Below are 27310 nucleotides of genomic sequence, written 5' to 3' on the forward strand. Positions count from 1 at the left end.
AAGGATCAGACACCATATAAAACACATGTCACAGCACAGCGGTGACCCAACCAATAATACCTCCCACAATAATAATGGCAGAGCAATTTAAAAGGTAACGTCATCTAAACAATTGACAAGGAAGAACCCCGTCATAACACTTAGAGAATTTGCAATATTCAGTATTACCTGGGAGTAATGAGAGAGTGTGTGTGTGTGTTCAAAGACTAAACAAATAAAACCTTAATGTCCAAAAATCTTCTTGGCCAAATGTCAAGTCAATACTGTTCAAACCAACTCACACAACCTCCCTTTAACCCTCCTGCTGTGTTTCTGGTTGAATTGGACCGATTTACAAGTTCTCTCTGAAAAATGTACTTCATTTAATCTGATTGTCATAAGGTTCCATGACCGGGCATCTGAACACACAAAATACATTTGATTGTCATTACATGTTGGGTATTTGACTTTGTACACCTGTGGTATTCCCGGTCATTAGAAGTCAATGGGTGAGACGACAATTAGTTTATAAAATTGAGTTCAGGCACATGCCCATTCATAAGATGGACACACTTCTCCTAGACTCCCATATGCATGTGTTTGAGCACACACACACCTCACTCAACCTTCTTGGCTTCCATGGCAACCCCCACGGGAACCTTTCCCCAATAGAATCTTTCCCCCACTGGAACCACACCTGGCACTCACAAACCATCGCAACATTGTTTCAATAATATATGTAACTTTTCTCACAGTATATAAAGCTTTGAGGTCTCATGCTCACAATTCACTCTGTGGCAGCATAATGACCACACAATCTACTGTATGTGAGGCTCTGGATCATACATTTGATCATGACACTGGTGAGGAGAGTCCTTGTAAAACGTTGACACAAAGTAGTCTGATAAATGGCACAATATGTTTCATCTGAGTATATGTTATAGTCAAAATAATCCATATTCTGCTTTTTTTATAACTCAAAAACGAGTTGTATGAGCTCAGGTCAATGAGGCCGACAGGCCATAAATAGCTAATAGAAGTTCAAAACTTGTAATGTTCACAATAACTTAAGTTGATAAAAAGATGAACACAACATTAGGTGATAATATGTATTGTGGATTTATAATCAGCTATAACGGGGCGGTCATTTTGAACCGGGAACACAATGAATTAACATGAAACGAACACAACATGAGGGTTAACTAAAATGTCTAGCAGTCATAACGTGCATTATTAGTTCACCAAAGCCACTGAACACAAAAAGGGAGCGCAGCACAAAGCAAGCAATTATTTCAGTGTAAAGCACTGAAGAAGGAGATGGTCTTAGTTGATGCATCCAGGGTTGAACCTGCATTAGTCTGTCCTACACAATCCTTGGTTGTTTGTTTGACAAAAGCTTGCAACAATGTTGCTAGTAATCCATGAGATCAAAGGATGCAGGGTTCCAACTCATCAGGAGTAGAGCGGTAACAAAGGCGATCAAACTCAGAATTTTTAAGCACGCAGAATTTTTAAGCACGCTGACTTGTAGATGACCTGGAGCTAGTGGGTCTGGCGACGAATATGTAGCTAGGGCCAGCCGACTAGAGCATACAGGTCGCAGTGGTGGGTGGTATAAGGTGCTTTAGTAACTAAACGGATGCCACTGTGATAAACTGCATCCAGTTTGCGGAGTAGAGTATTGGAAGCTATTTTGTAGATGACATCGCCGAAGTCGAGGATCGGTAGGATAGTCAGTTTTGGCGGGGTGAGTGAAGGAGGCTTTGTTGCGAAATAGAAAGCCTATTCTAGATTTGATTGTGGATTGGAGATGTTTGATATGAGTCTGGAAGGAGAGTTTATAGTCTAGCCAGACACTTGGGTACTTATAGATGTCCACATATTCTAGGTCGGAACCATCCACGGTTGTGATGCTAGTCGGGCATGCGGTTGCAGGCAGCGAAAGGTTGAAAAGCATGCATTTGGTTTTACTAGCGTTTAAGAGCAGTTGGAGGCCACGGAAGGAGTGTTGTATGGCATTGAAGCTCGTCTGGAGGTTAGTCAGCACAGTGTCCATGGAAGGGTCAGAAGTATACAGAATGGTGTCGTCTGGAGGTTAGTTAACACAGTGTCCATGGAAGGGTCAGAAGTATACAGAATGGTGTCGTCTGGAGGTTAGTTAACACAGTGTCCATGGAAGGGTCAGAAGTATACAGAATGGTGTCGTCTGCGTAAAGGTGGATCAGTGAATCGCAGCTAGAGCAACATCATCGATATATACAGAGAAACGATTCGGCCCGAGAATTGAACCCTGTGGCACCCCCATAGAGACTGCCAGAGGACCGGACAACATGCCCTCCGATTTGACACACTGAACTCTGTCTGCAAAGTAGTTGGTGAACCAGGCAAGGCAGTCATTAGAAAACTGAGGCTACTGAGTCTGCCGATAAGAATATGGTGATTGACAGAGTCGAAAGCCTTGGCCAGGTCGATGAAGACGGCTGCACAGAACTGTATTTTATCGATGGCGGTTATGATATCGTTTAGTACCTTGAGCGTGGCTGAGGTGCACCCGTGACCAGCTCAGAAACCAGATTGCACAGCGGAGAAGGTACGGTGGGATTCGAGATGGTCAGTGATCTGTTTGTTGACTTGGCTTTCGAAGACCTTAGATAGGCAGGGCAAGATGGATATAGGTCTGTAACAGTTTGGGTCCAGGGTGTCTCCCCCTTTGAAGAGGGGGATGACCGCAGCAGCTTTCCAGTCCTTGGGGTATGACGATATGAAAGAGAGGTTGAACAGGCTGGTAATAGGGGTTGCGACAATGGCGGCGGATAGTTTCAGAAATAGAGGGTCCAGATTGTCAACCCCAGCTGATTTGTACGGGTCCAGGTTTTGCAGCTCTTTCAGAACAGAACTGGAGTATTATGGAGTCTTATCATAGATTATAGTGTCATAGATTATAGTGTGTAGAGATGGGAGAGAGACAGGACTGGAGTATTATGGAGTCTTATCAAGACTAAGAACCTTGGCGTGATCCTGGACAACACCCTGTCGTTCTCAACTAACATCAAGGCGGTGGCCCGTTCCTGTAGGTTCATGCTCTACAACATCCGCAGAGTACGACCCTGCCTCACACAGGAAGCGGCGCAGGTCCTAATCCAGGCACTTGTCAGCTCCCGTCTGGATTACTGCAACTCGCTGTTGGCTGGGCTCCCTGCCTGTGCCATTAAACCCCTACAACTCATCCAGAACGCCGCAGCCCGTCTGGTGTTCAACCTTCCCAAGTTCTCTCACGTCACCCCGCTCCTCCGCTCTCTCCACTGGCTTCCAGTTGAAGCTCGCATCCGCTACAAGACCATGGTGCTTGCCTACGGAGCTGTGAGGGGAACGGCACCTCAGTACCTCCAGGCTCTGATCAGGCCCTACACCCAAACAAGGGCACTGCGTTCATCCACCTCTGGCCTGCTCGCCTCCCTACCACTGAGGAAGTACAGTTCCCGCTCAGCCCAGTCAAAACTGTTCGCTGCTCTGGCTCCCCAATGGTGGAACAAACTCCCTCACGACGCCAGGACAGCGGAGTCAATCACCACCTTCCGGAGACACCTGAAACCCCACCTCTTTAAGGAATACCTAGGATAGGATAAAGTAATCCTTCTCACCCCCCTAAAAGATTTAGATGCACTATTGTAAAGTGGCTGTTCCACTGGATGTCATAAGATGAATGCACCAATTTGTAAGTCGCTCTGGATAAGAGCGTCTGCTAAATGACTTAAATGTAAATGTAAATTATCAGTGCCATAGATTATAGTGTGTAGAGATGGGAGAGAGTCAGGACTGGAGGAAGCATATTTTATATTGCAGTAGTTGCATTTGAAAATTCCTCTGTGTGTGTGTCCGTGTGTGTGTGTCCGTGTGCGTGTGTGTGTGTGTGTGTTCAAAACAACCCCATATTCTGCTTAAGAACAGCTGTATATCTTTGTCAACACTGTTATGAGGCACACAGTGTGTTATTATATTCAAGGATGACAACATCCCAACATCCCATTTCAGATTGTATTCTCATTAGCTTGCGGGTGGGAGTGTCTTCTGAAGGGCCTTCACATCATGTTGTCACTCATATGGTGACTAAGCCCTCTGATGTCTAAACAAAACTCTGCCTTCCTGGTTGGTTAGCTCCCACCACACCCATGACAATTAGGGACGTTTATGTGTTCAAGGATCTGACTAGTGGTTCTGACTGATAGAACCTTTCTGTGTTTTTGTACCAAAGCATAACAAGCCCATTGATATTTAGTGAGGACGTTTAGAACCTTTCAGGGGGAATATTATGGTCCACATAGTGAGGCTTTTACTTCAGTTTACAGTCGTGGCTGGTCAGAAAACCTACAGCACAGCATTACACTGGTGAGTTGTTTTAACATCATCAAGGACCACTGTTACATGTTGATAAAATCAACCAGATGAAAATGGAAGAGCTGGGCTCTAGTGACATTTTGGAGGCAATTTTCAATGGGCACCAGGCGTGGCCAGTCAATATTTTCAAGATGTTGTGGTCACTGGTCAACAGACTTCAGTCTATAGTTAGTCAGAAGCCTGTCCTTACAAATACTAAATACATTTACTATGTTACGGCTAGTCTATGAGACCAGGCTGGTTGGTGTTCAAGGTGGGTACACAATTAAATCATTTAATTGTGATTAATTGTCAGAAATCATGAATTGATTGTGGGCAAAAGTTGTCTTGATCTTAATGTTTTGCCAAGAGAAATTGTAATTCAATTCAATAGTTTTGAATTTGTATTCCCCAAATTGAATTGAGTGCATACTTGCACTTTATGATTAAAACATTCAGGTTAAAATGTATATTTCAATGTATTAAAATAGCCTTCTGAAATGATGAAGAATAGCCCATTGAAATGTATTACATTTATGTAAATCTATTGAAATGATGAAGAATAGCCCATTGAAATGTATTACATTTATGTAAACCTATTGAAATAATGAAGAATAGCCCATTGAAATGTATTACATTTATGTAAACCTATTGAAATAATGAAGAATAGCCCATTGAAATGTATTACATTTATGTAAACCTATTGAAATGATGAAGAATAGCCCATTGAAATGTATTACATTTATGTAAACCTATTGAAATAATGAAGAATAGCCTATTGAAATGTATTACATTTATGTAAACCTATTGAAATGATGAAGAATAGCCTATTGAAATGTATTACATTTATGTAAACCTATTGAAATAATGAAGAATAGCCCATTGAAATGTATTACATTTATGTAAACCTATTGAAATGATGAAGAATAGCCCATTGAAATGTATTACATTTATGTAAACCTATTGAAATAATGAAGAATAGCCTATTGAAATGTATTACATTTATTTATTGAAGAATTATTGAAATGTATTACATTTATGTAAACCTATTGAAATGATGAAGAATAGCCCATTGAAATGTATTACATTTATGTAAACCTATTGAAATAATGAAGAATAGCCCATTGAAATGTATTACATTTATGTAAACCTATTGAAATGATGAAGAATAGCCCATTGAAATGTATTACATTTATGTAAACCTATTGAAATAATGAAGAATAGCCCATTGAAATGTATTACATTTATGTAAACCTATTGAAATGATGAAGAATAGCCCATTGAAATGTATTACATTTATGTAAACCTATTGAAATAATCACCGTATTGGTATATTACATTTAAATAGTCATGTTACAGCTTTATTATTATTATTGTGTACATTATTATTATTATTATTGTGTACATTATTATTATTAATATCATCATCATTAATAAGAATACGATTATTCTATTATTATTATAAATACGATCATGTTGGGTGCACATGTCTCTAGGTGGAAATGTGAGAGGTTATAAGGTCTGGGTTGAAATGCAGTTTGAAGTGGGTGCAGACAACTGGACAGCAAAATGTTTATGGTTTCCATTGTACTTTACTGATTTAGCAGGTTTCAGCACATTCATAATCCCTCTTCTCTAATTCCTTATTAAATCCATATCAAACAATAAGAATAGGCATTTTATGCAGAGAAAAGTCAAATCAACGGTCTGTACTCGGAGTAGGCTACACAGTGAGAGCATGATCAACAGTCTGTACTCGGAGTAGGCTACACAGTGAGAGCATGATCAACAGTCTGTACTCGGAGTAGGCTACACAGTGAGAGCATGATCAACAGTCTGTACTCGGAGTAGGCTACACAGTGAGAGCATGATCAACAGTCTGTACTCGGAGTAGGCTACACAGTGAGAGCATGATCAACAGTCTGTACTCGGAGTAGGCTACACAGTGAGAGCATGATCAACAGTCTGTACTCGGAGTAGGCTACACAGTGAGAGCATGATCAACAGTCTGTACTCGGAGTAGGCTACACAGTGAGAGCATGATCAACAGTCTGTACTCGGAGTAGGCTACACAGTGAGAGCATGATCAACAGTCTGTACTCGGAGTAGGCTACACAGTGAGAGCATGATCAACAGTCTGTACTCGGAGTAGGCTACACAGTGAGAGCATGATCAACAGTCTGTACTCGGAGTAGGCTACACAGTGAGAGCATGATCAACAGTCTGTACTCGGAGTAGGCTACACAGTGAGAGCATGATCAACAGTCTGTACTCGGAGTAGGCTACACAGTGAGAGCATGATCAACAGTCTGTACTCGGAGTAGGCTACACAGTGAGAGCATGATCAACAGTCTGTACTCGGAGTAGGCTACACAGTGAGAGCATGATCAACAGTCTGTACTCGGAGTAGGCTACACAGTGAGAGCATGATCAACAGTCTGTACTCGGAGTAGGCTACACAGTGAGAGCATGCGCAATTTTACATGTTGAATGGTTTTCAATATCTGGGGAAATATCAACATCGGGCAGCAGTTGAGCAATTGTCAACATGTGGTGATCAGGCTTGTGGAACCTTACCTTGGTAAGGGAGGATCGTCACTATGGACAATTTCTTCCTTTGTTGGCGAACAAGTTGCTTACAGAGAAAACAAGTCTGGCTGGCACCATGAACACAGTGAGATGGGAACTCCCTCCCTTTGCCCAAAATAAGGCTCATTGGCAGCCGTTGCACTCCACAAGTGCTGAAGAATGACAAGGGGACAGGGACACATAAAGAGAAAACAGGAGACATTTACACACTACAACCAAACAAAGTATGTCAAAGTGTGACAAGCAAGTGAAAGTTATGACGATTTTGCCATCTGTTAGAACCAGGGATAACAGCGAAATGAAATCCAACTGATGCCATTGGTGAATACACACAAGCACAAGCTGACAATAATTGACTATTTTTGACTGCTGTCGTGTGATACTTATATTCATTACAATGCCATTATTGAGTTTCACTATTCATCAAGGCCACTTGGCCCTTATAATGATGCTTAGGCTACTGATGTTGTCATCATTTGACCGCGCGTCTTGAGTGGTCTGGGTGGTTGAGGTATTTTACTTTTTATTTTGTTTTTATAAAAATAAGCTGTTACCATGTTCCAACACATATACTTTCTGTTTCATAGTTTCAACAAAGTCACTCCACAAATAAAATTGATGTAATGCTTGAATGTTTGTGTTTGTGTTTTTTAGTTTGTACATACAAACTAACTACATACAAACTACATATAAACCAATGAAAATGCTATTGTGTTATTTAAAATAAAATAAAAATGGTAATCTAATGTTGTTACCCAAGGACTTCATAAACACAACCAAAATATGATTTTTGCTTTAGCATGCTATATATAAAATGTATTAACTACACTGTTAGAATGTTGCTGTCAGAATGACTGCTCATTAGTTTAAAGGGGGGACCTTGAGGCCCAGCAGTTATAGTGTAATGTAACCAATGTTGATTGGCCATCCAGAGCCACCCTTCATTTTCTTGGAGATGTTGAGAAGAAGAGCAGCCTGATCATCTGGACCAGAGCCTGAATCTCTTGACTGCCCCCTGAAACCCTGACAACAGAGAGATGAGAGACTCCCCACAGCCCCACTGACTGACAGAACAGACCAGGAGGTGGAGGATCACACAGACAACTTGTAAGTATGGAGATATCAGGATATATGTTTGGGGGGACCAGATGGATTAAGCTGATTGAAAGCCAATTTGCCTTGATTTTCCCTGTCTGATTGTTCAGTGCATCACTGATAATATCCCTGTCAATGTTTTGATTATGACAGGGATAGTGAGTATATGTGATGATGATGATGAGGATGTTGTTATCATCGTTGAATGTTGATTGTGACATGATCCTCCTATAGGTCTCCAATAGATCAAATGGCTGACATGCACCAAACCAGGAGTCAGAAATGGAAAGTGGTTTTGATCATCCTGTGTCTGTCTGTCACAGTATCTGTCACACGGTCTTCCCCATTGGTGACTTTCAGGACCAACTCTACTCAAGCTCACTCCCTTCCTCCCCCTGTTCCCTCTACCTGCCCTCTTCACACAGCCAATGAGACTATAACACCAGTCAAGGGTTCAACTCATCTAATGGTGTCTGCATACCAGGACCACAGGGAAAGGGGAGCCACGCGCATCATTGCCATGGTCAACAGAGACCGACCCATGTCTCTGTACTGTGTGTTGTGCTGCTCAGGACACGCCCCCCAGGTCGCTCCAGCTGCTGTCGTAACGCACAGCGTCCACTATGGTTACCCGTATGTGGCCGCAGACATGCTTTGCCTCGAAGAACCAGGATGCAACGCCACACACGTCACTCTTGGCACATCCTCGACATCCAGGACACCCTCAACCAGACATTTCTGAGCATCCAGAACCGGGAGAGACGGGAGGAGGACTTCCCCTTTTACCTCACCGTGTGCATGTCCAGCATGTTTGGAGACTACAACAACGTCCAACAGTTTGTCCAGACCATGGAGTTTTACAAGCTCCTGGGGGTGCGGAGGGTTGTCCTCTACCTCACCAGCTGTGGACCTGACCTGGAGAAGGTCCTCCAGTACTACGCAGAGGAGGGCACTCTGGAGGTGATTGGCTGGCCCATCAACCACTTCCTCAAGCCCTCTACTGGGTGGAAGGCCCAGGAGCTGGAAGGGGATATTCACCTCAACGGCCAGCTGACCATCATGAACGAGTGCATCTACAGGAACATGTACAGGTCACGGTACGTCCTCCTGGCTGACGTTGATCAGCTCCTGGTCCCGGCCTCACACAGCTCTCTTCTGCCCCTCATGGAGGACCTGCAGGGGCAGCACCCCGACGCAGCCGTGTTCCTGATGGAGACGCACCTCTTCCCTGCCACAGCCGGTACTGCTACGCAAGACCATTCCGCACGGAGAAGGGCGCCGGGGTGGATCTGCTGGACTACGTCTACAGAGAGCTTGTTCCTGAAGACGCCTTCCGCTCCTACAAGATGGTGGTCAACCCCCGTCTGGTGCTGCAGACGGCCATGTTTGAGGTGACACAGAGCTATGGGGACTCTGTCAGGGTTCCGTCCGACGTGTGTAAGATCATGCAGGTGAAAGAGGCTCAGAGAGAAAGCTGGACCAATGAGCAGCTGATCCTCGACAGAAGGCTCTGGGAATTTGGAGATTATCTTGTGCCCTCAGTCGATGAAGTTTTACATAAATTAGGAATTCAGACATCTCCTTGGGAGCGTGTAGTACTGTAGTTGGTTAAAAGCTTTCCAATGTTTTTCATTTGATAGAGATGAGAGAAACAGTGAATGAATTGTTACCTGCCTCTGATCTTCAGTTTATGTTGTTCCACTCAACCCTGAACTTTTCTTCTTGTTTGGATGTGTGGTCATTTTTCCTGGGGGAATTGAACTTAATTAATTATGCCTATAATTGTTACTGCTTGTTTTAAACTTTCTTACCGTTTTTAATGCTGACTTTCATGTAAAAGCTCTTGTAAGATTTATTACGCATGACAAATAAACCTTCTTTTAAAAAAAATCAAGATGCCATGTTCATCTACCGTTGTGCTCTAACGGCACCCTTGCACTTTATCTAACGGCACCCTTGCACTTTACAATGGAGTGCAATAGAGCAGAATATTGTGGTTTCTATTGTCAAAACTGGTTGAATGGCTAATTTGACCCTGTAGGCACCTGCAATTTATCACCTTTAGTCCAGGCCATTTGAGTGAAAAATCAAAATTTCAGTTTATCATTTTTTTTCTTGGTCCTGTGCAGTTATAAATCAAACAAATATACGTGTGAACATCAAATGGTTTTTCACTTATTTTTTTGAAGAAATATTGAATTTTGCAAGTGTGCCAATATATTAGAGGACAACAGTATAGATGATAATCAAGGAAGAGCATCTATATCCCTCCAAACTAGGATTAGGATTTCTATGTAAACTGTCATTATATCCTTCTTTAATTACACATTTGACAGTATTTTAATAAAGAAACCGAACATAAATAGTTTGTGTGCTCTTGTTAATTTTTCCTTCTGGGATTATGTCTCTTTTCTAATTGGTGAAATCTCCCCAATTTGTAATTCCAGGGGTGCAACTTTCACTGGGGACGGGGGGCACATGTCACCCACCTTCTGAAATTGCTAAAGAAATATAAATATTATGTCCCCCCCACTTCTAAATTCAAAGTTGCGCCCCTGTGTAATTCAAACACTTGGGAAAGTATTTGTTTTATTCATCTTGACCTGAACCTTAAACCAGATTGACTGAAAAGGGCACGAGATTCATTTTATTGGGTGAAACACCATCAGTCGACAGAAGAAAATATCCTAATATCAATAATAAACAGGAATAATAAACGTGTGAAAAGCAATTGACATTCTTATGTTGCATTTACATTAGAAAAAGGAATACAATTGTTGTTGTTTTGTCTCTACATCAAGTGCCAGTATATCTATTTGGTGGCATTCACTGAGAAACTGGTAAAGAAATGTATGATGGAACGTCGTACAACACTGACACTTAAGCTCCATGAATTGTCATGTTTTCAACAAGCTGAAACCTTCAGGCCCTGAAACACCATTATGATACAATCTTCTTAATACAATTCACCTGCATTCCTCAATAGTAATTACTACAAGCACCATTGCACTAACAACTTTAGTTGTTTCTTTGAAAGAAGCAATAAATATTTTAGTAGCACTGTAGTTTCTCCGCCCTGCCTTTATGTACAAAGCTGATTGCTTCAGCAGGTAGTCCAAGAGTCTTGGAAATGTTTAACCCTTTGGAGGAGAATGGACAACAACATTCCTACCGATTCTAATGGATGACATCACAAGGGGTTGTTGTTCATTATTAGTTATCGAACTGAAACCTAATTCTTCAAGGGGCAATCTTTTAAATGAGTGATATATAGCCATTGATTCTTTAAGGATGTAACTTAAAAGTGAGTGCTTTTTTGTTGTTTGAAATCCAGATTGCCTCTTAGAACAGGATTGAGGATGGCGTTCTAAAAAAAATCACTCCTCATAAGGTTAAATAAATCCATCCATCCGTCCCATGTGTGTTGGGTTTAGGAGAAACACACAGGGCCAATGTCCAGGCCAAACTCCTGATCCTCCTTGCCTATGTCCATGGGGGCCAAGTCTACGATAGGTAGTCTGGCTGGCGTCTGAGTTCTGTACTCAATCACAGTCTTGCCCCAGTCTCCATTCGATTTCTGCAGACACAGGAGAAGAAGACACACTGTAGCTATACCTCTGAATTCAACTCATTGTCCTATACAACATAAACAAGTAAACAATAGGACAGAACCACATAATCAGATGATGATGAAGGCATACATGTATGAAAGCTTGTATACTTATTGTACATGTATGTAGTTCTGTCCTTGTGATGTCTCTTAATGTTCTGTATTATATGATGTTTTATGTGGACCCCAGGAAGAGTAGCTGCTACTTTAGCACTAGTTCATTATACAATACTAAATACTAAAAGACAGGGTGGGTGGGCTTTTGTTCCCACTTCCCAGACCAACTTTGGCACACCTGATTCAAATATTCAACAACGCATGTAGGTGGATGTTTGGGTGGGGGGGTAGGTAGGCAGGCAGGTAGGCAGGCAGGTAGGTATAGATGGGTAGTAGGGCTGTGGCGATCATGACATTTTTTCAATCACCGTGTGGTTTGTTTTAAAAACACATACTGTTTTTATATTTTTTTAATGTGATTTTCGATCGCATTTGCGTCAGAGTGGTTGGAGGGACAATAGAGCCCTGAGTACCAGACAATTAGGACCTGATGGATGGACAATAGAGCCCTGAGTACCAGACCATTAGGACCTGATGGAGGGACAATAGAGCCCTGAGTACCAGACCATTAGGACCTTATGGAGGGACATTAGAGCCCTGAGTACCAGACCATTACGACCTTATGCAGGGACAATAGAGCCCTGAGTACCAGACCATTAGGACCTGATGGAGAGACAATAGAGCCCTGAGTACCAGACCATTAGGACATGACGGAGGGACAATAGAGCCCTGAGTACCAGACCATTAGGACCTGATGGAGAGACAATAGAGCCCTGAGTACCAGACCATTAGGAGCTGATGGAGGACAATAGAGCCCTGAGTACCAGACCATTAGGACATGACGGAGGGACAATAGAGCCCTGAGTACCAGACCATTAGGACCTGATGGAGAGACAATAGAGCCCTGAGTACCAGACCATTAGGATCTGATGGAGGGACAATAGAGCCCTTGAGTACCAGACCATTAGGATCTGATGGAGGGACAATAGAGCCCTGAGTACCAGGCCATTAGCGATTAGGACGTGATGATAGTTAGCGAGTTGGGTACTCCTAATGCATGTCCAGAGTGCATAAGAGAATATTACCATGACTCAACAGTCAAGCTGAATTTTACTGGTGTCATGACTGCCGGTGTGGCGGTAATAGGGCCACCGCAACAGCCATAGTAAGTAGGTAGGTACACTATATACATAAATATGTGGACACCCCTTCAAATTTGTGGATTCGGCTATTTCAGCCAAACCCATTGCTGACAGGTGTATAAAATCGAGGACAGAGCCATGCAATCTCCATAGACAAACATTGGCAGCAGAATGGACTTACAGAACGGGACTGCCGAGTGCTGAAGCGCGTAACGCGTAAAAATCGTCTGTCCTCGGTTGCAACACTCAAACTGTCAGTTTGAGGCAGTTAACCCACTGTTCCTAGGTCATCATTGAAAATAAGAATTTGTTCTTAACTTTATTTAACACTTTTTTGGTTACAACATGATTCCATGTGTGTTATTTCATAGTTTTGATGTCTTCACTATTATTCTGCAATGTAGATACTCGTAAAAAAATTAAGAAAACCCTTGAATGAGTAGGTGTTCTAAAACTTTTGACCGGTAGTATAGGTAGGTAGGTAGGTAGGTAGGAAGTTAGGTAGGTAGGTAGGTATACGTAGGTAGGTAGGCAGGCAGGTATAGGTAGGTAGGCATACTGTAGGTAGAAGTAGGTATAGGTAGGTAGGTAGGCAGGCAGGTATAGGTAGGTAGGTGGGCAGGCAGGTATAGGTAGGTAGGCATACTGTACTGCAGGTATAGGTAGGTAGGTATACTGTAGGTAGAAGTAGGTATAGGTAGGTAGGCAGGTATAGGTAGGTAGGTATACTGTAGGTAGAAGTAGGTATAGGTAGGTAGGTAGGCAGGCAGGTATAGGTAGGTAGGTAGGTAGGCAGGCAGGTATAGGTAGGTAGGTGGGCAGGCAGGTATAGGTTGGTAGGCATACTGTACTGCAGGTATAGGTAGGTAGGTACTGTAGGTAGGTAGTTAGGTGACTTACGGAGCAGCCATCCTCCAGGACAGTGTATCTGAGGCGGGAGTTGCCCTGAACCTTGACCTCCTGTCCGTTGGAGCCCTTGAGGATCAGAGCCTTCTTCAGGTTGCCTGTGGCTCCGTCATTCACGGCCACGCTGTTCTTGCAGTGGTAGGTGACATTCTGGACACCCTCCTTAGAAAGCAGGCGGATCAGCCTCATCTGAATGGTTACGGCGTTGGGCAGCTCCTCCTTGTTGCCGTAGCTAAACTGGAATCAGAAGTTTATTGAAAAAAAGTATTTCACAGGGACACTATTGTACAATAATTAGCATTTCAGTTTTTACATCAATGTCAGATAAATACACCTAGAAGTGTAACAGTTTTTCACAAACATCTCCAGCTATTTTTCTGACAGAAAGAAGTCTTCCATTGCTATATAATCAAGGCAGCAGAGGATGTATGTTTTTAAAGCAGTATTGTGCTTGGTGAATTTATTCTACAGTATGGTAGCTGGTTTATTCATAGAAGCAGTTGGCCGCTTTAGAGGTATCCACAGTGTAAAGCTATCCTCTATATACTACTTGCGTTCATTGAATAGACATCGGGTATATTTTATTTACTCACTTTAGTTCCTCCATTCATATTTGCTCCAAACCAGACAGGTTTGCTGGCAGTGGGAGTGGATTTGGTCCACCATGTTTTGCGAGGGATGCTGGCTGAGATGGGGTGGGCTGAGATGCAGGTCTCACCAGTCTCCATGTTGCAGAACACCTTGATAACATCCTTGGTACTGCCCTGGTTGGGGTCCAGCCAGTAGTCTCCTGGATATGGAAAGACCAAGTATCAGATCATACAGTAGATACATATCAGCTACCTCATCATCCATTAGACACACGGACTCCACTTGTCAATAAAGTTAATATCATCTAACGAGTATATCCATCCATTAATTCATCTATAACACCCTAACTACGTCGCAGCAAATCAAAAGCTTGAGTAAAGAATAAGCAAGACAAAAAGCAGTTGAAAACAAGAGAAGAAGACAATCTGTGGTGAAAAGTGGACATACTGGTCTTTTGAGTAGTTAAAAACTAGAGAAGAAGACAGTCTGTGAAAAGTGGACAAAAGTTAAAAACTGAAGACAGTCTGTGGTGAAAAGTGGACATACTGGTCTTTTGAGTAGTTAAAAACTAGAGAAGAAGACAGTCTGTGGTGAAAAGTGGACATACAGGTCTTTTGAGTAGTTAAAAACTAGAGAAGAAGACAGTCTGTGGTGAAAAGTGGACCTACCGGTCTTTTTTTAAGGGGTGGCACTGCTTGATGTCCTGGCAGGTTTTGGCTGGGGGTTGGCCTGGCTGCCATCGGGACACTTCATGTTCTGCAGGTTTCCACTGAGGCTCTTCAGCGTGATCTGGACGCTCTGGTCTGCCCCGAGGATGGTGGAGGCATTATTGGGACGCGCCTCATCGTCGTTGAACTCTGGAGGGGATGGGGGCCAGAGTCGTCCCAGTTGGACTCTGGAGGAGGTTGAGGGGGCTGATTCATCCCCGTTAAACTCTGGGGGTGGAGGTGGTCCATCCTGGTCCTCGCCGTAGTCGTAGTCAAAGGAGCTGCTGAAGCCGAACATATCAGCCCCAGCAGTGGGAGGGCCAGGCGTCCCTGGGGGACCAGGGGGACCAGCATCCCCAGGAGGCCCCTGGGAAAGAGGAGAGAAGTCAAGAAACAGGTATGTTACTGTCCTTTGATATTCCATGTCTGCTTGTTGACTTTCTTTGCTTTAGAAACACTGAATGTGTCACAGGTATGACTTATTTGCATTAGAAACACTGAATGTGTCATAGGTAGGACTTATTTGCGTGCTTAATCTAACAAGCAATTCTATTGGAGAAGCAATTTATCAACACCCAAAGCCTGGTTTGTTCTGACATCCATTTGAAAGTCATAGCGGATCCAACCAGCATAATGAGAAACAGAACCACTAGTCTCTAACGTCTCACCTGAGGTCCGATGTCTCCACTGGTTCCTCTTGATCCAGGAGATCCCATGGGCCCGGTCAGCCCGATTTGTCCATCACCTCCTGCGGGGCCAACCACACCAGGGGGCCCCTGATGAGAAACACAATAGGATTTATAAAGGGAAACAAATAGCACACACAAATGGACCATTATACTGAGGCATTGACAGCTTATTCAGTGTACTTACTCTGTGTCCAGTAGGTCCTACAATTCCTCGAGCTCCAACATCCCCAGATTGTCCCTACAAACAGAAGGCCATTGATTAACCTGTTATTGGCTGACATAATTAATAATAAAAGCATTTAATTGATTTTGCCAAGTTAATAAGATTTTCCATAAATTAAATGACAGATTATGCCTTTTAATGGTGCTTGGGCAGTTTTTACTCACAGTTGTCCCAGGTAAGCCTTGCAATCCAGTGAAGCCTCTGTGGCCTTTCTGCCCTCTCTCTCCTTGGTCTCCTTTGGCTCCCCTGTCTCCCTGTGGCCCTTGAGGCCCCTATGATTTAAAAAGAAAAACGACATGAACATTTGCTGTAAATTACTGTGAGCAGATTTATCCAGATCAACACTCATTGAGACTAATACAACATGGGTTTACTGGTCTGTCAATAGATACAGGTTCCTGTGTCAGTAGCATAGGTTCATGTTAATGCTGGACACCAATATCGAGAATTCAATATGATTTCGATATCGTTTGATATTGATATCGATATGAGCAAGGCATATCGTGATAGCGGTTCTGTAGGCACAGAACCCTCTCACAGGCTCTTTAGTATACTTCACTGCCTGTTGATGGGCGATCAAGTCGTCAATGACTCCAACCCCCCAAGCCATAGACTATGGCTACTACTATGGCTACTACTACGACTTCTCTGCTGCCGCACGGCAATAGACACTGGTGCATCAAGTCTGAAACCAACAGGCTCTTGAACAGCTTCTATCCCCAAGCAATACGACTGATAAATAGCTAACAAAATAGCTACACAGACAATCTGAGTTAACTCTGTATCTTTATTGACCTTTTATTTAAATCTTTCCACTGTCTGACACACTCACACTCACTGTCACTCCAACACACACTCACACTCACTGTCACTCCAACACACACTCACACTCACTCCAACACACACTCACTGTCACTCCAACACACACTCACACTCACTGTCATTCCAACACACACTCACACTCACTGTCACTCCAACACACAGTCACTGTCACTCCAACACACACTCACACTCACTCCAACACACACTCACACTCACTGTCACTCCAACACACACTCACACTCACTCCAACACACACTCACACTCACTGACTTTTTAAATATTTCCTGTATACAGTATAGTATGCTTACTTACTTTATTGTGTATATCATATTTGTTATTCTTATTTCCCGTGTGTGTTTTCCCCTAGTAATACATTGTTATTGATTATTGCACTGTTGAGTTTGCAAGACAGACTTTTCACTGCATGCGACAGACTTGGAACGGGCTTCCTATTGTATTCGAACTGGTTGGGTAGGTTAGAACCACGGGCATTCACACCTGACCCAATGGGCAATCAGCAAGCAGCTGTCTGAACCGCACAAAGCCTTGAAAGTGCAATGTTATTAAACTGTTTCGATGCTATTCATTCAAACCGATATGATACCAATATTGGTTCGGGAAAAAAGTAAACAGATTTAGCATATCACTAGTTTATACAGTATGTACTAATCAACAGGCATACTACTACCACTAGTAGTGTACTCTACCTCATCAACAGGCATACTACTACCACTAGTAGTGTACTCTACCTCATCAACAGGCATACTACTACCACTAGTAGTGTACTCTACCTCATCAACAGGCATACTACTACCACTAGTAGTGTACTCTACTTCATCAACAGACATACTACTACCACTAGTAGTGTACTCTACTTCATCAACAGGCATACTACTACCACTAGTAGTGTACTCTACTTCATCAACAGGCATACTACTACCACTAGTAGTGTACTCTACTTCATCAACAGGCATACTACTACCACTAGTAGTGTACTCTACTTCATCAACAGGCATACTACTACCACTAGTAGTGTACTCTACTTCATCAACAGTCATACTACTACCACTAGTAGTGTACTCTACCTCATCAACAGGCATACTCCTACCACTAGTAGTGTACTCTACCTCATCAACAGGCATACTACTACCACTAGTAGTGTACTCTACTTCATCAACAGGCATACTACTACCACTAGTAGTGTACTCTACTTCATCAACAGGCATACTACTACCACTAGTAGTGTACTCTACTCCATCAACAGGCATAATACTACCACTAGTAGTGTACTCTACATCATCAACAGGCATACTACTACCACTAGTAGTGTACTTATTTCATAGGAAATGTAAGAGAGGTGTTCTTACCAGCTTCCCCCGGATCCCTGATTGTCCCTGGGGTCCTGGAGGCCCTCTAGCACCCTAGTGTTGAAAAACAAAAAAACAATGTCAAGGGAAATCAAATCAAACAACCTGAAAGGAGTTTATTACTACCAACTTTGTCACATCTACTCAGATTATGACAGCTCTTAACCCTGAAACGTTACATTTTTACATTTAGTCATTTAGCCGACTCCCTTATCCAGAGAAGACAGGAGTGAGTTACAGTAGTGAGTTACAGTAGTGAGTTACAGTAGTGAGTGCAGACATTTTCGTACTGGGTTTTGACCTCAAACACTGTAGACTCCTATGACCTCTAACGCCATAAGGGTCTACAGTCATGTCTCAAGGCTAGAAGGCTCTGAACGTTGGTGTGGCAAAGTCCAGATTACTCACATTGTCTCCTCTCTTCCCAGGGACTCCAGAGGTGCCGACTGGACCAACAGAGCCATGAAGCCCAGGAGTTCCAGCAAGACCCTCAGCACCAGGATTCCCTCTATCTCCCTACAGACAGACAGACAGGCGGACAGACAGACAGACAGGCAGACAGGCAGACAGGCAGACAGGCAGGCAGACAGGCAGACAGACACATTTTCTGGTGAAATGGTTTGATCATACATTTCCATAAAGTTTCTTGTCCATCTGTAGTTGTGTCTTACCCTGGCTCCTATAAGTCCATCCTTGCCAGGTACCCCATCAGACCCAGCATTCCCCTGTAAAGACAGATTGCTGCATTAAGTTTACCTGTGCTGTATAGTACAGTATCCTTCTGTTACAGTAAAGACCTGCTTTTCAGGGGAACTATTATAATTCCCACATGAATGAAAGGTGTGTATGTGAGTATGTTTTAATCCACAGTTGGTTTTTAATGGATATGTGTTCACTGAACCCAGAGACAGAACAGTCATGGGTCAATTAAGTGGAAACACATACCGTAAGACCAAGGTCCCCTCTTGGTCCGGTTGTCCCTGGTAACCCGACTGCACCGACAGCACCCTTGCCTCCCCGAGTTCCGGGGGCACCTGATTTTCCGGGTGCACCCTGGAAAAATAAGTGTGACATCACTGGTCAGGACACAAATGGAAAGTGTATGAGCGTCCTGTATATCTGACTGAGTCTTGGATTGGGACTCTGTTCAGTGTATAATGATACTACTCTCAAGGCTATAGAAATGAATGGTGAATGTGAACTTGAGTTCCATACATACAGCAGTACCGGGGGGCCCAACCATCCCGCTCTCTCCTCTGACTCCAGGTATGCCCACAACTCCTCGCTGTCCTGAGATACCTGGTGGTCCCGCCGGCCCATCAGGGCCCTGTCAGAAACAAAGACCATCCCATTGGCCACTGGTAACTTCAGATCTTTCCTAGTCTAGCAAAAGAAGTATAGAGTAATGGAGGGTGGCAGAGAAGTCTCGCTCTGTAAACCACTCTGAACGATACAGCTAAATTTTTTACTTCTGTAACTCTCTCATATTTACCCCTGGTCCATCCTCTCCAGGCTCTCCCTTGTCTCCTGGGGCACCTGCTGGGCCCGGGGCCCCTCTCTCTCCTACACGCCCAGGGCCTCCATTCTCGCCTCTAAGTCCCGGAGTACCTGCCTTCCCTGGGGTACCAATGTCTCCAGGCACCCCTACCTCACCCTGGAAGAGTGGAAAGACAACGTGAGTAATGGAATAACATATTTCACTATATTCCTCTGTGTTCTATTGTTTATGAAATAATTTATTGGTGATTTCATAGGTATAAAGTGATTTGATTGGTTGATAGTAGGATTAACTCACAACGGAGCCTGCTGGACCAACTCCCCAGGGAATCCTGGGAAACCAGACCCACCCTGAAAATGAGATGAAATTCTTATCAGAAAATATCAACATACTGTACTACATATTCAGTGAATTCCCTGGAAAAGCATTCCTACTCTGTGCTGAGTAGCCATGATCAGGTCTATTTCTACAGTAAATACCATGGGGAAGTGTTTCTATGAATGCCTCAGCCTTTATACGTCACCCTCAGTACCACTCACTCACCGCGGCCCCTTGTGTTCCTCTGGCCCCCTTTAGTCCAGTCACACCATCAGGACCCTGGGAACCAAGTTTACCAGCTGTTCCCTGGAGTCCCTGTGCTCCAGCCTCACCCTTCTGACCCCTCTCTCCTGGTTCACCTTTGACCCCGGGTTGCCCATCGGGACCCTGCGACGAGTCGGACACAATGACCATGATTACTGGGCAGATTCATCGCCGTGCAAAACGACTTCCAAGTCTCACCATGGGTATAGTTACTATGTGGTTATATGGAAATGGTTATTAACTTTGACCATTACTGAAATTGTTATTCAACATTATACAGGAGGATGTTTGCAGCGCAATCTGTTCAGACAACACCTGTAACAACACCAAGCCAAGGTTGACTAATTAACAGAACATCAAGGGACACAAGGCAACAGGGAAGGCGCCTGTCATAGCTGACACTATTGGCCGTGACAGATCCCCACATTGTTTGAAAGCCACTCACAGGAGACCCAGGGAATCCTACTGCACCGGTTGGACCAGGCTCCCCAGAAGCTCCCTATAACAGATGTTGGGTCAGAGGTCAGTACAGAGGTATATGAGAACTATTAACAGTATATTGCAATTGTCTTTTTTTACTATGGGACAATTGTACACAATATAACTTGCAGTATTTCACGTGTGTCAATAATTTAACAAAATGAATCGCAGTACTTACGGCCACTGCTCTCGCTCCTCGACGTCCAGGGGGACCTTTAGGGCCGGACTCTCCCTAAAACAAACACATATAATACATTGTCTGGGTATCTGTGGTAGGCACTGAGGCCTTAATATGGTGAGGTGTTCTCTGCTACAGTGTATGTTCATCTAGTCTGTCTGTCCAAGTGCTGTTGGTGACTGTATGCTGGATGCTCCTTTAGGGTCTCGGCAGGGTTACTGTTATTAAAGCACTATGTGACAACTGATGATGTAAAGAGGCCTTCATGAATACATTTTGAGTGAGTGAGTGAGTGCTTTACCTTATCACCATTGAGCCCAATGCCTCCTGTTGGTCCAACTGGACCAGGAAGTCCCTTCAAATGAAAAACAAACAGGATTTCAAATATTGGACAACTTGCTGTGAACAACTTACTATGGTTGTGAAACCAATGAAACTAGAAGGTGCATCAAAAGGTGACTCCACTCAACCCAGGGCCGAAAGCTGGTTATGATGACGTCACTACATTTTGACATATCATTCAACTTGAACCTAACAGAATTCTGTTGTGGGTGACATTTTAAGATGTTATTTTTGCTTAAACCCTTGATGTAATCCATTTAGGTGACTCAGAAAGGTATGTGTAGACATGTATGTGTAAGGTAACACTCACCCCGGGCCCGTCGTTTCCAGCAGTACCCTCGGTTCCTTTCTCACCAACTGAACCCTAAGGAGAGAAGAGGGGTCAGCAGAACAGGACTGCAGAATGAACCCACCCAGTTATAAACATGGAATACACCACTCTGAAGGGTGACAACTTGTAGTTCCTTCTAGTGTCTTAGACTCTGGAGGTACTTTGTGTATTTAACCAAGTGATATTTTCCCCTCCAACACAGATACTTACCACATCTCCTTTAGGACCAGGAGAACCAGGGATACCCCTCTCCCCGGGCATCCCCTGCAGGCCTGCAGCTCCTATGTCCCCAACAGTTCCTTTAGTTCCAGACCCCCCCTTGGGGAAGAACACACGCAGAAACAACTCTCATACCATGTTTGTGGGAAATAACATGGATATACGAGGCCATCATTACATTGTTAATCTGCATTAGGCCTCCATCGTGGAAGAGATATCATTTGACAACCTGGTTAAATGACTGAATGAATAAAGACACAAATAAATCAATCAATATTTGAAAGTGATGTGCTATAGTACTTACCTTTGGTCCCTCTGGTCCTGGCCCTCCTGAAACACCTTTGGGCCCCGGTAGTCCTTTAGTTCCCACATCACCTCTCTCTCCTGGGATGCCCCGCTCACCCTACGATACAATCACCCACTGGTCAGCTACAAACAACTTCTTTACAGCACTGTATGTTATTAACAGGGCCTTGTGTTTTGGTTATCGTATCACATGACCTGGATTTTAAGCTTTTTCCAGAAATGAGAAATAGACCAAAAATGAAAGCAATGTCTGAGGATGGTGATGGACCATCTGACATTAAAAAATAGGGGACAGTTTGATGAAAAAGCTTTACATAAAGACCAGGTCATGTGACAGGATTAACAAAAACACAGTGCCCTAGTTACAAACCTTATTTTAGTAGTGAAGATTAGGACTGAACTCAAACAAAACCTCATTGGGAAAAAAACTGCATTTTGCCACATGATAGGTTTCCATTATGTATTAGGTAATTGTACTTCTGTATTGAAAAATATCAATATGATTATGATTTCAGTTGGAAGATGCATTTTCTCTGCAGAGGGGCAGGGTTACTTTCCCTTATTGAGGGTTGTATTCAAATGGGCATCAAATGAATAGATAAATCAGCTATGAAGATGGCTTACCCTTGGCCCTGTGAGACCAGCAGCCCCTCCCTCTCCAGCGATACCCTGGGAATGACAATACCAAACACATTTCATCAACACAACAGACAGGCTGTTTCAATCCCCTCTTCCACCTTCCTTACTGTCCAATCCCCTCTTCCACCTCCCTTACTGTCCAATCCCCTCTTCCACCTTCCTTACTGTCCAATCCCCTCTTCCACCTTCCTTACTGTCCAATCCCCTCTTCCACCTTCCTTACTGTCCAATCCCCTCTTCCACCTTCCTTACTGTCCAATCCCCTCTTCCACCTCCCTTACTGTCCAATCCCCTCTTCCACCTTCCTTACTGTCCAATCCCCTCTTCCACCTTCCTTACTGTCCAATCCCCTCTTCCACCTTCCTTACTGTCCAATCCCTCCCTTCTTCCACCTTCCCTTACTGTCCAATCCACCCCCTCTTCCACCTTCCTTACTGTCCAATCCCCTCTTCCACCTTCCTTACTGTCCAATCCCCTCTTCCACCTTCCTTACTGTCCAATCCACCCCTCTTCCACCTTCCTTACTGTCCAATCCCCTCTTCCACCTTCCTTACTGTCCAATCCCTCTTCCACCTGTCCAATCCCCCTTCCACCTTCCTTACTGTCCAATCCCCTCTTCCACCTTCCTTACTGTCCAATCCCCTCTTCCACCTTCCTTACTGTCCAATCCCCTCTTCCACCTTCCTTACTGTCCAATCCCCTCTTCCACCTTCCTTACTGTCCAATCCCCTCTTCCACCTTCCCTTACTGTCCAATCCCCTCTTCCACCTTCCTTACTGTCCAATCCCCTCTTCCACCTTCCTTACTGTCCAATCCCCTCTTCCACCTTCCTTACTGTCCAATCCCCTCTTCCACCTTCCTTACTGTCCAATCCCCTCTTCCACCTTCCTTACTGTCCAATCCCCTCTTCCACCTTCCTTACTGTCCAATCCCTCTTCCACTTACTGTCCAATCCCCTTCCACCTGTCCAATCCCCTCTTCCACCTTCCTTACTGTCCAATCCCCTCTTCCACCTTCCTTACTGTCCAATCCCCTCTTCCACCTTCCTTACTGTCCAATCCCCTCTTCCACCTTCCTTACTGTCCAATCCCCTCTTCCACCTTCCTTACTGTCCAATCCCCTCTTCCACCTTCCTTACTGTCCAATCCCCTCTTCCACCTTCCTTACTGTCCAATCCCCTCTTCCACCTTCCTTACTGTCCAATCCCCTTCCCTGACACACTTCCTGTATGTATACTTATGCTACATTTTTATGATCTTCTACTTATTATTTTCGTGTTCTTATCTTTTACTATTTCTTATTGTTGTCACATTGTCGAGAGGGAACCTGCAAGTAAAGCATTTCGTTGGACTGTGTATACCATGTGTATCGTGGGCATACGACAAATCAACTTGAACTTGTTTACACAGGCAGCCTAATTTTGATCTTTTTCCACTAATTGGTCTTTTGACCAACCAGATCATACATTTTGCCAAGAAGCAGTTTGACGTTTATGGACCAGATCGAAAGTCAAAATTGGCGATTATATTAGAGAAAAAGGTATGAAAACAAAAATGGTCTTAATTTAAGGTTATGCAAAAGGTTAGCATTGTGGTTAAGGTTAGGTTTAAAATCTGATTTTATGACTTTGTGGCTGTGCTAGCAAGTGACTACACTGCAGAGCTGCCTCCAGAACATGAGTCATCCCAATAAATGCCAACCTGCTATCAATAATATGGTTAAAGATCAGAATTGGCCTTCCTGTGTAAATGCAGCATTAAATAACCCTGAAACGTTGATGAACGTTGGATGTAATACATGTATCACTAGTCACTTTAAACACTGCCACTTTATATCATGTTTACATACCCTACATTACTCATCTCATATGTATATACTGTACTCTATACCATCTACTGCATCATGTTTACATACCCTACATTACTCATCTCATATGTATATACTGTACTCTATACCATCTACTGCATCATGTTTACATACCCTACATTACTCATCTCATATGTATATACTGTACTCTCTACCATCTACTGCATCTTGTTTACATACCCTACATTACTCATCTCATATGTATATACTGTACTCTATACCATCTACTGCATCATGTTTACATACCCTACATTACTCATCTCATATGTATATACTGTACTCTATACCATCTACTGCATCATGTTTACATACCCTACATTACTCATCTCATATGTATATACTGTACTCTATACCATCTACTGCATCTTGTTTACATACCCTACATTACTCATCTCATATGTATATACTGTACTCTATACCATCTACTGCATCATGTTTACATACCCTACATTACTCATCTCATATGTATATACTGTACTCTATACCATCTACTGCATCATGTTTACATACCCTACATTACTCATCTCATATGTATATACTGTACTCTATACCATCTACTGCATCATGTTTACATACCCTACATTACTCATCTCATATGTATATACTGTACTCTATACCATCTACTGCATCATGTTTACATACCCTACATTACTCATCTCATATGTATATACTGTACTCTATACCATCTACTGCATCATGTTTACATACCCTACATTACTCATCTCATATGTATATACTGTACTCTATACCATCTACTGCATCATGTTTACATACCCTACATTACTCATCTCATATGTATATACTGTACTCTATACCATCTACTGCATCATGTTTACATACCCTACATTACTCATCTCATATGTATATACTGTACTCTATACCATCTACTGCATCATGTTTACATACCCTACATTACTCATCTCATATGTATATACTGTACTCTATACCATCTACTGCATCATGTTTACATACCCTACATTACTCATCTCATATGTATATACTGTACTCTATACCATCTACTGCATCATGTTTACATACCCTACATTACTCATCTCATATGTATATACTGTACTCTATACCATCTACTGCATCTTGTTTACATACCCTACATTACTCATCTCATATGTATATACTGTACTCTATACCATCTACTGCATCTTGTTTACATACCCTACATTACTCATCTCATATGTATATACTGTACTCTATACCATCTACTGCATCTTGTTTACATACCCTACATTACTCATCTCATATGTATATACTGTACTCTATACCATCTACTGCATCATGTTTACATACCCTACATTACTCATCTCATATGTATATACTGTACTCTATACCATCTACTGCATCATGTTTACATACCCTACATTACTCATCTCATATGTATATACTGTACCTATACCATCTACTGCATCTTGCCTATGCCGTTCGGCCATCGCTCATCCATATATTTATATGTACATATTCTTATTCATTCCTTTACACTTGTGTGTATAATGTAGTTGTTGTGAAATTGTTATATTACTTGTTAGATATTACTGCACTGTCGGAACTAGAAGCACAAGCATTTCGCTACACTCGCATTAACATCTGCTAACCATGTTAATGTGCCCAATCAAATTTAATTTGATTTGAAACTGATAGTAGTGTTGTATATCTATAACTCAACTCAAAAACATGTTACGTTTCTAGATTGTTAAGGTAGATAATGAATGGACTGTGTGTCGTTATGTTGCAGACTCATGACTGGTTAATATGTGCCTTTGTTTTGTCCATTGCAGGAAAAGGCACACATACCCAGTCATGAGTCTATCAACATAACAACATTTAGTTCATTATCTAAAGAAATCATCTATTGTTGAAATGTAAGATAAATAAGCTGTAAACAAATCAACTGTAAAATAGAGGTTATTGTCTGTCACAGTCGGGCGTGATGTCATACCGTACCTCAGCACCTGGTTTCCCAGACTCTCCGGGTGGACCAGCAGACCCAGGTAGACCCTGAAATACATCACACCATTGTAGCTCTCATTTCCCCTTTATTGATTAGTACTATCACTAGTCTATATCCTAGTAAATACAAGGTCAATAAATCCCATGTGAAACAGCATACCTGGAAGCCATTCATACCAGGAGGTCCTTGCTCTCCTCTCTTCCCTGCAACTCCCTAAAACAAGTCAGGTATGGACAGGAAAACCAGCAACTGTTTAAGCTTACCATAACCCCATACAGTATTTAAAGTTTAAACTGTGTTGGTATGTATTGTTTAATTGAAACGTATTAATCAGATACTTACTGCTGGACCAGCAGTACCACCAGCGCCCATCTCTCCAGCTTTCCCATTAACCCCCTGTATGAGAAACAGTCCTCAGTGATCAGTGTGTACGATGAGGTACTACAGCAGAGTTCTACCAGCTTACAATGGGAGAAAGCATAGAATGGAAACTGAAAATGTTTTATTTAAGCATTAAGGCCCGAGAGGGTGTGATATATGGCCAATATACCACGGCTAAGAGCTGTTCTTAGGTACGGTGCAAGGCGAGTGCCTTGGATACAGCCCTTAGCCGTAGTATATTGGCCATATACCATAAACCCCCAAGGTGCCTTATTGCTATTATAAACTGGTTACCAACGTAATTAGAGCAGTAAAAATAAACGTTTTGTCATACCCGTGGTATACAGTCTGATATACCACGGCTGTCAGCCAGTCAG

At 42.9% G+C, this 27310-nt stretch overlaps 3 protein-coding genes across 3 annotated transcripts in view; 2 read left to right on the forward strand and 1 right to left on the reverse strand.

Annotated features, from left to right (window-relative positions):
- Positions 1 to 4213: 4213 nt before the first annotated feature.
- The window catches only part of LOC118376280 (beta-1,4-galactosyltransferase galt-1-like), a 149361-nt gene continuing 126264 nt past the window's right edge, over positions 4214 to 27310 (forward strand). Inside the window, exon 1 of the mRNA XM_052515593.1 lies at positions 4214 to 4365. The gene's annotated coding sequence lies outside the window, so the exon portion shown is untranslated. The remainder of the gene's footprint in view (positions 4366 to 27310) is intronic.
- Positions 7990 to 9432, forward strand: LOC127928550 (beta-1,4-galactosyltransferase galt-1-like). The gene is made up of 2 exons (XM_052515680.1): positions 7990 to 8049; positions 8272 to 9432. Exon 2 carries the CDS (start codon positions 8710 to 8712, stop codon positions 9430 to 9432), a length of 723 nt encoding a protein of 240 aa, XP_052371640.1. The 5' UTR covers positions 7990 to 8049; positions 8272 to 8709.
- LOC118374716 (collagen alpha-2(V) chain-like) overlaps positions 10658 to 27310 on the reverse strand; it is a 45567-nt gene continuing 28914 nt past the window's right edge. Inside the window, exons 30-54 of the mRNA XM_052515681.1 lie at positions 26895 to 26948; positions 26712 to 26765; positions 26546 to 26599; positions 22712 to 22756; positions 22086 to 22184; positions 21773 to 21880; positions 21542 to 21595; positions 21191 to 21244; positions 20890 to 20943; positions 20677 to 20730; positions 20189 to 20354; positions 19947 to 19999; positions 19644 to 19805; positions 19371 to 19478; positions 19097 to 19204; positions 18823 to 18876; positions 18560 to 18667; positions 18152 to 18205; positions 16127 to 16234; positions 15924 to 15977; positions 15719 to 15826; positions 15036 to 15417; positions 14346 to 14563; positions 13747 to 13989; positions 10658 to 11614 (exon numbers count right to left, since the gene is read on the reverse strand). Coding sequence (XP_052371641.1) covers positions 11468 to 11614; positions 13747 to 13989; positions 14346 to 14563; positions 15036 to 15417; positions 15719 to 15826; positions 15924 to 15977; positions 16127 to 16234; positions 18152 to 18205; positions 18560 to 18667; positions 18823 to 18876; positions 19097 to 19204; positions 19371 to 19478; positions 19644 to 19805; positions 19947 to 19999; positions 20189 to 20354; positions 20677 to 20730; positions 20890 to 20943; positions 21191 to 21244; positions 21542 to 21595; positions 21773 to 21880; positions 22086 to 22184; positions 22712 to 22756; positions 26546 to 26599; positions 26712 to 26765; positions 26895 to 26948 — 2703 coding nt within the window. The 3' untranslated portion in view covers positions 10658 to 11467. The remainder of the gene's footprint in view (positions 11615 to 13746; positions 13990 to 14345; positions 14564 to 15035; positions 15418 to 15718; positions 15827 to 15923; positions 15978 to 16126; positions 16235 to 18151; positions 18206 to 18559; positions 18668 to 18822; positions 18877 to 19096; positions 19205 to 19370; positions 19479 to 19643; positions 19806 to 19946; positions 20000 to 20188; positions 20355 to 20676; positions 20731 to 20889; positions 20944 to 21190; positions 21245 to 21541; positions 21596 to 21772; positions 21881 to 22085; positions 22185 to 22711; positions 22757 to 26545; positions 26600 to 26711; positions 26766 to 26894; positions 26949 to 27310) is intronic.

The sequence above is a fragment of the Oncorhynchus keta genome, unplaced genomic scaffold (assembly GCF_023373465.1).
Source record: "Oncorhynchus keta strain PuntledgeMale-10-30-2019 unplaced genomic scaffold, Oket_V2 Un_scaffold_29839_pilon_pilon, whole genome shotgun sequence".
Lineage (NCBI taxonomy): Eukaryota > Metazoa > Chordata > Actinopteri > Salmoniformes > Salmonidae > Oncorhynchus > Oncorhynchus keta.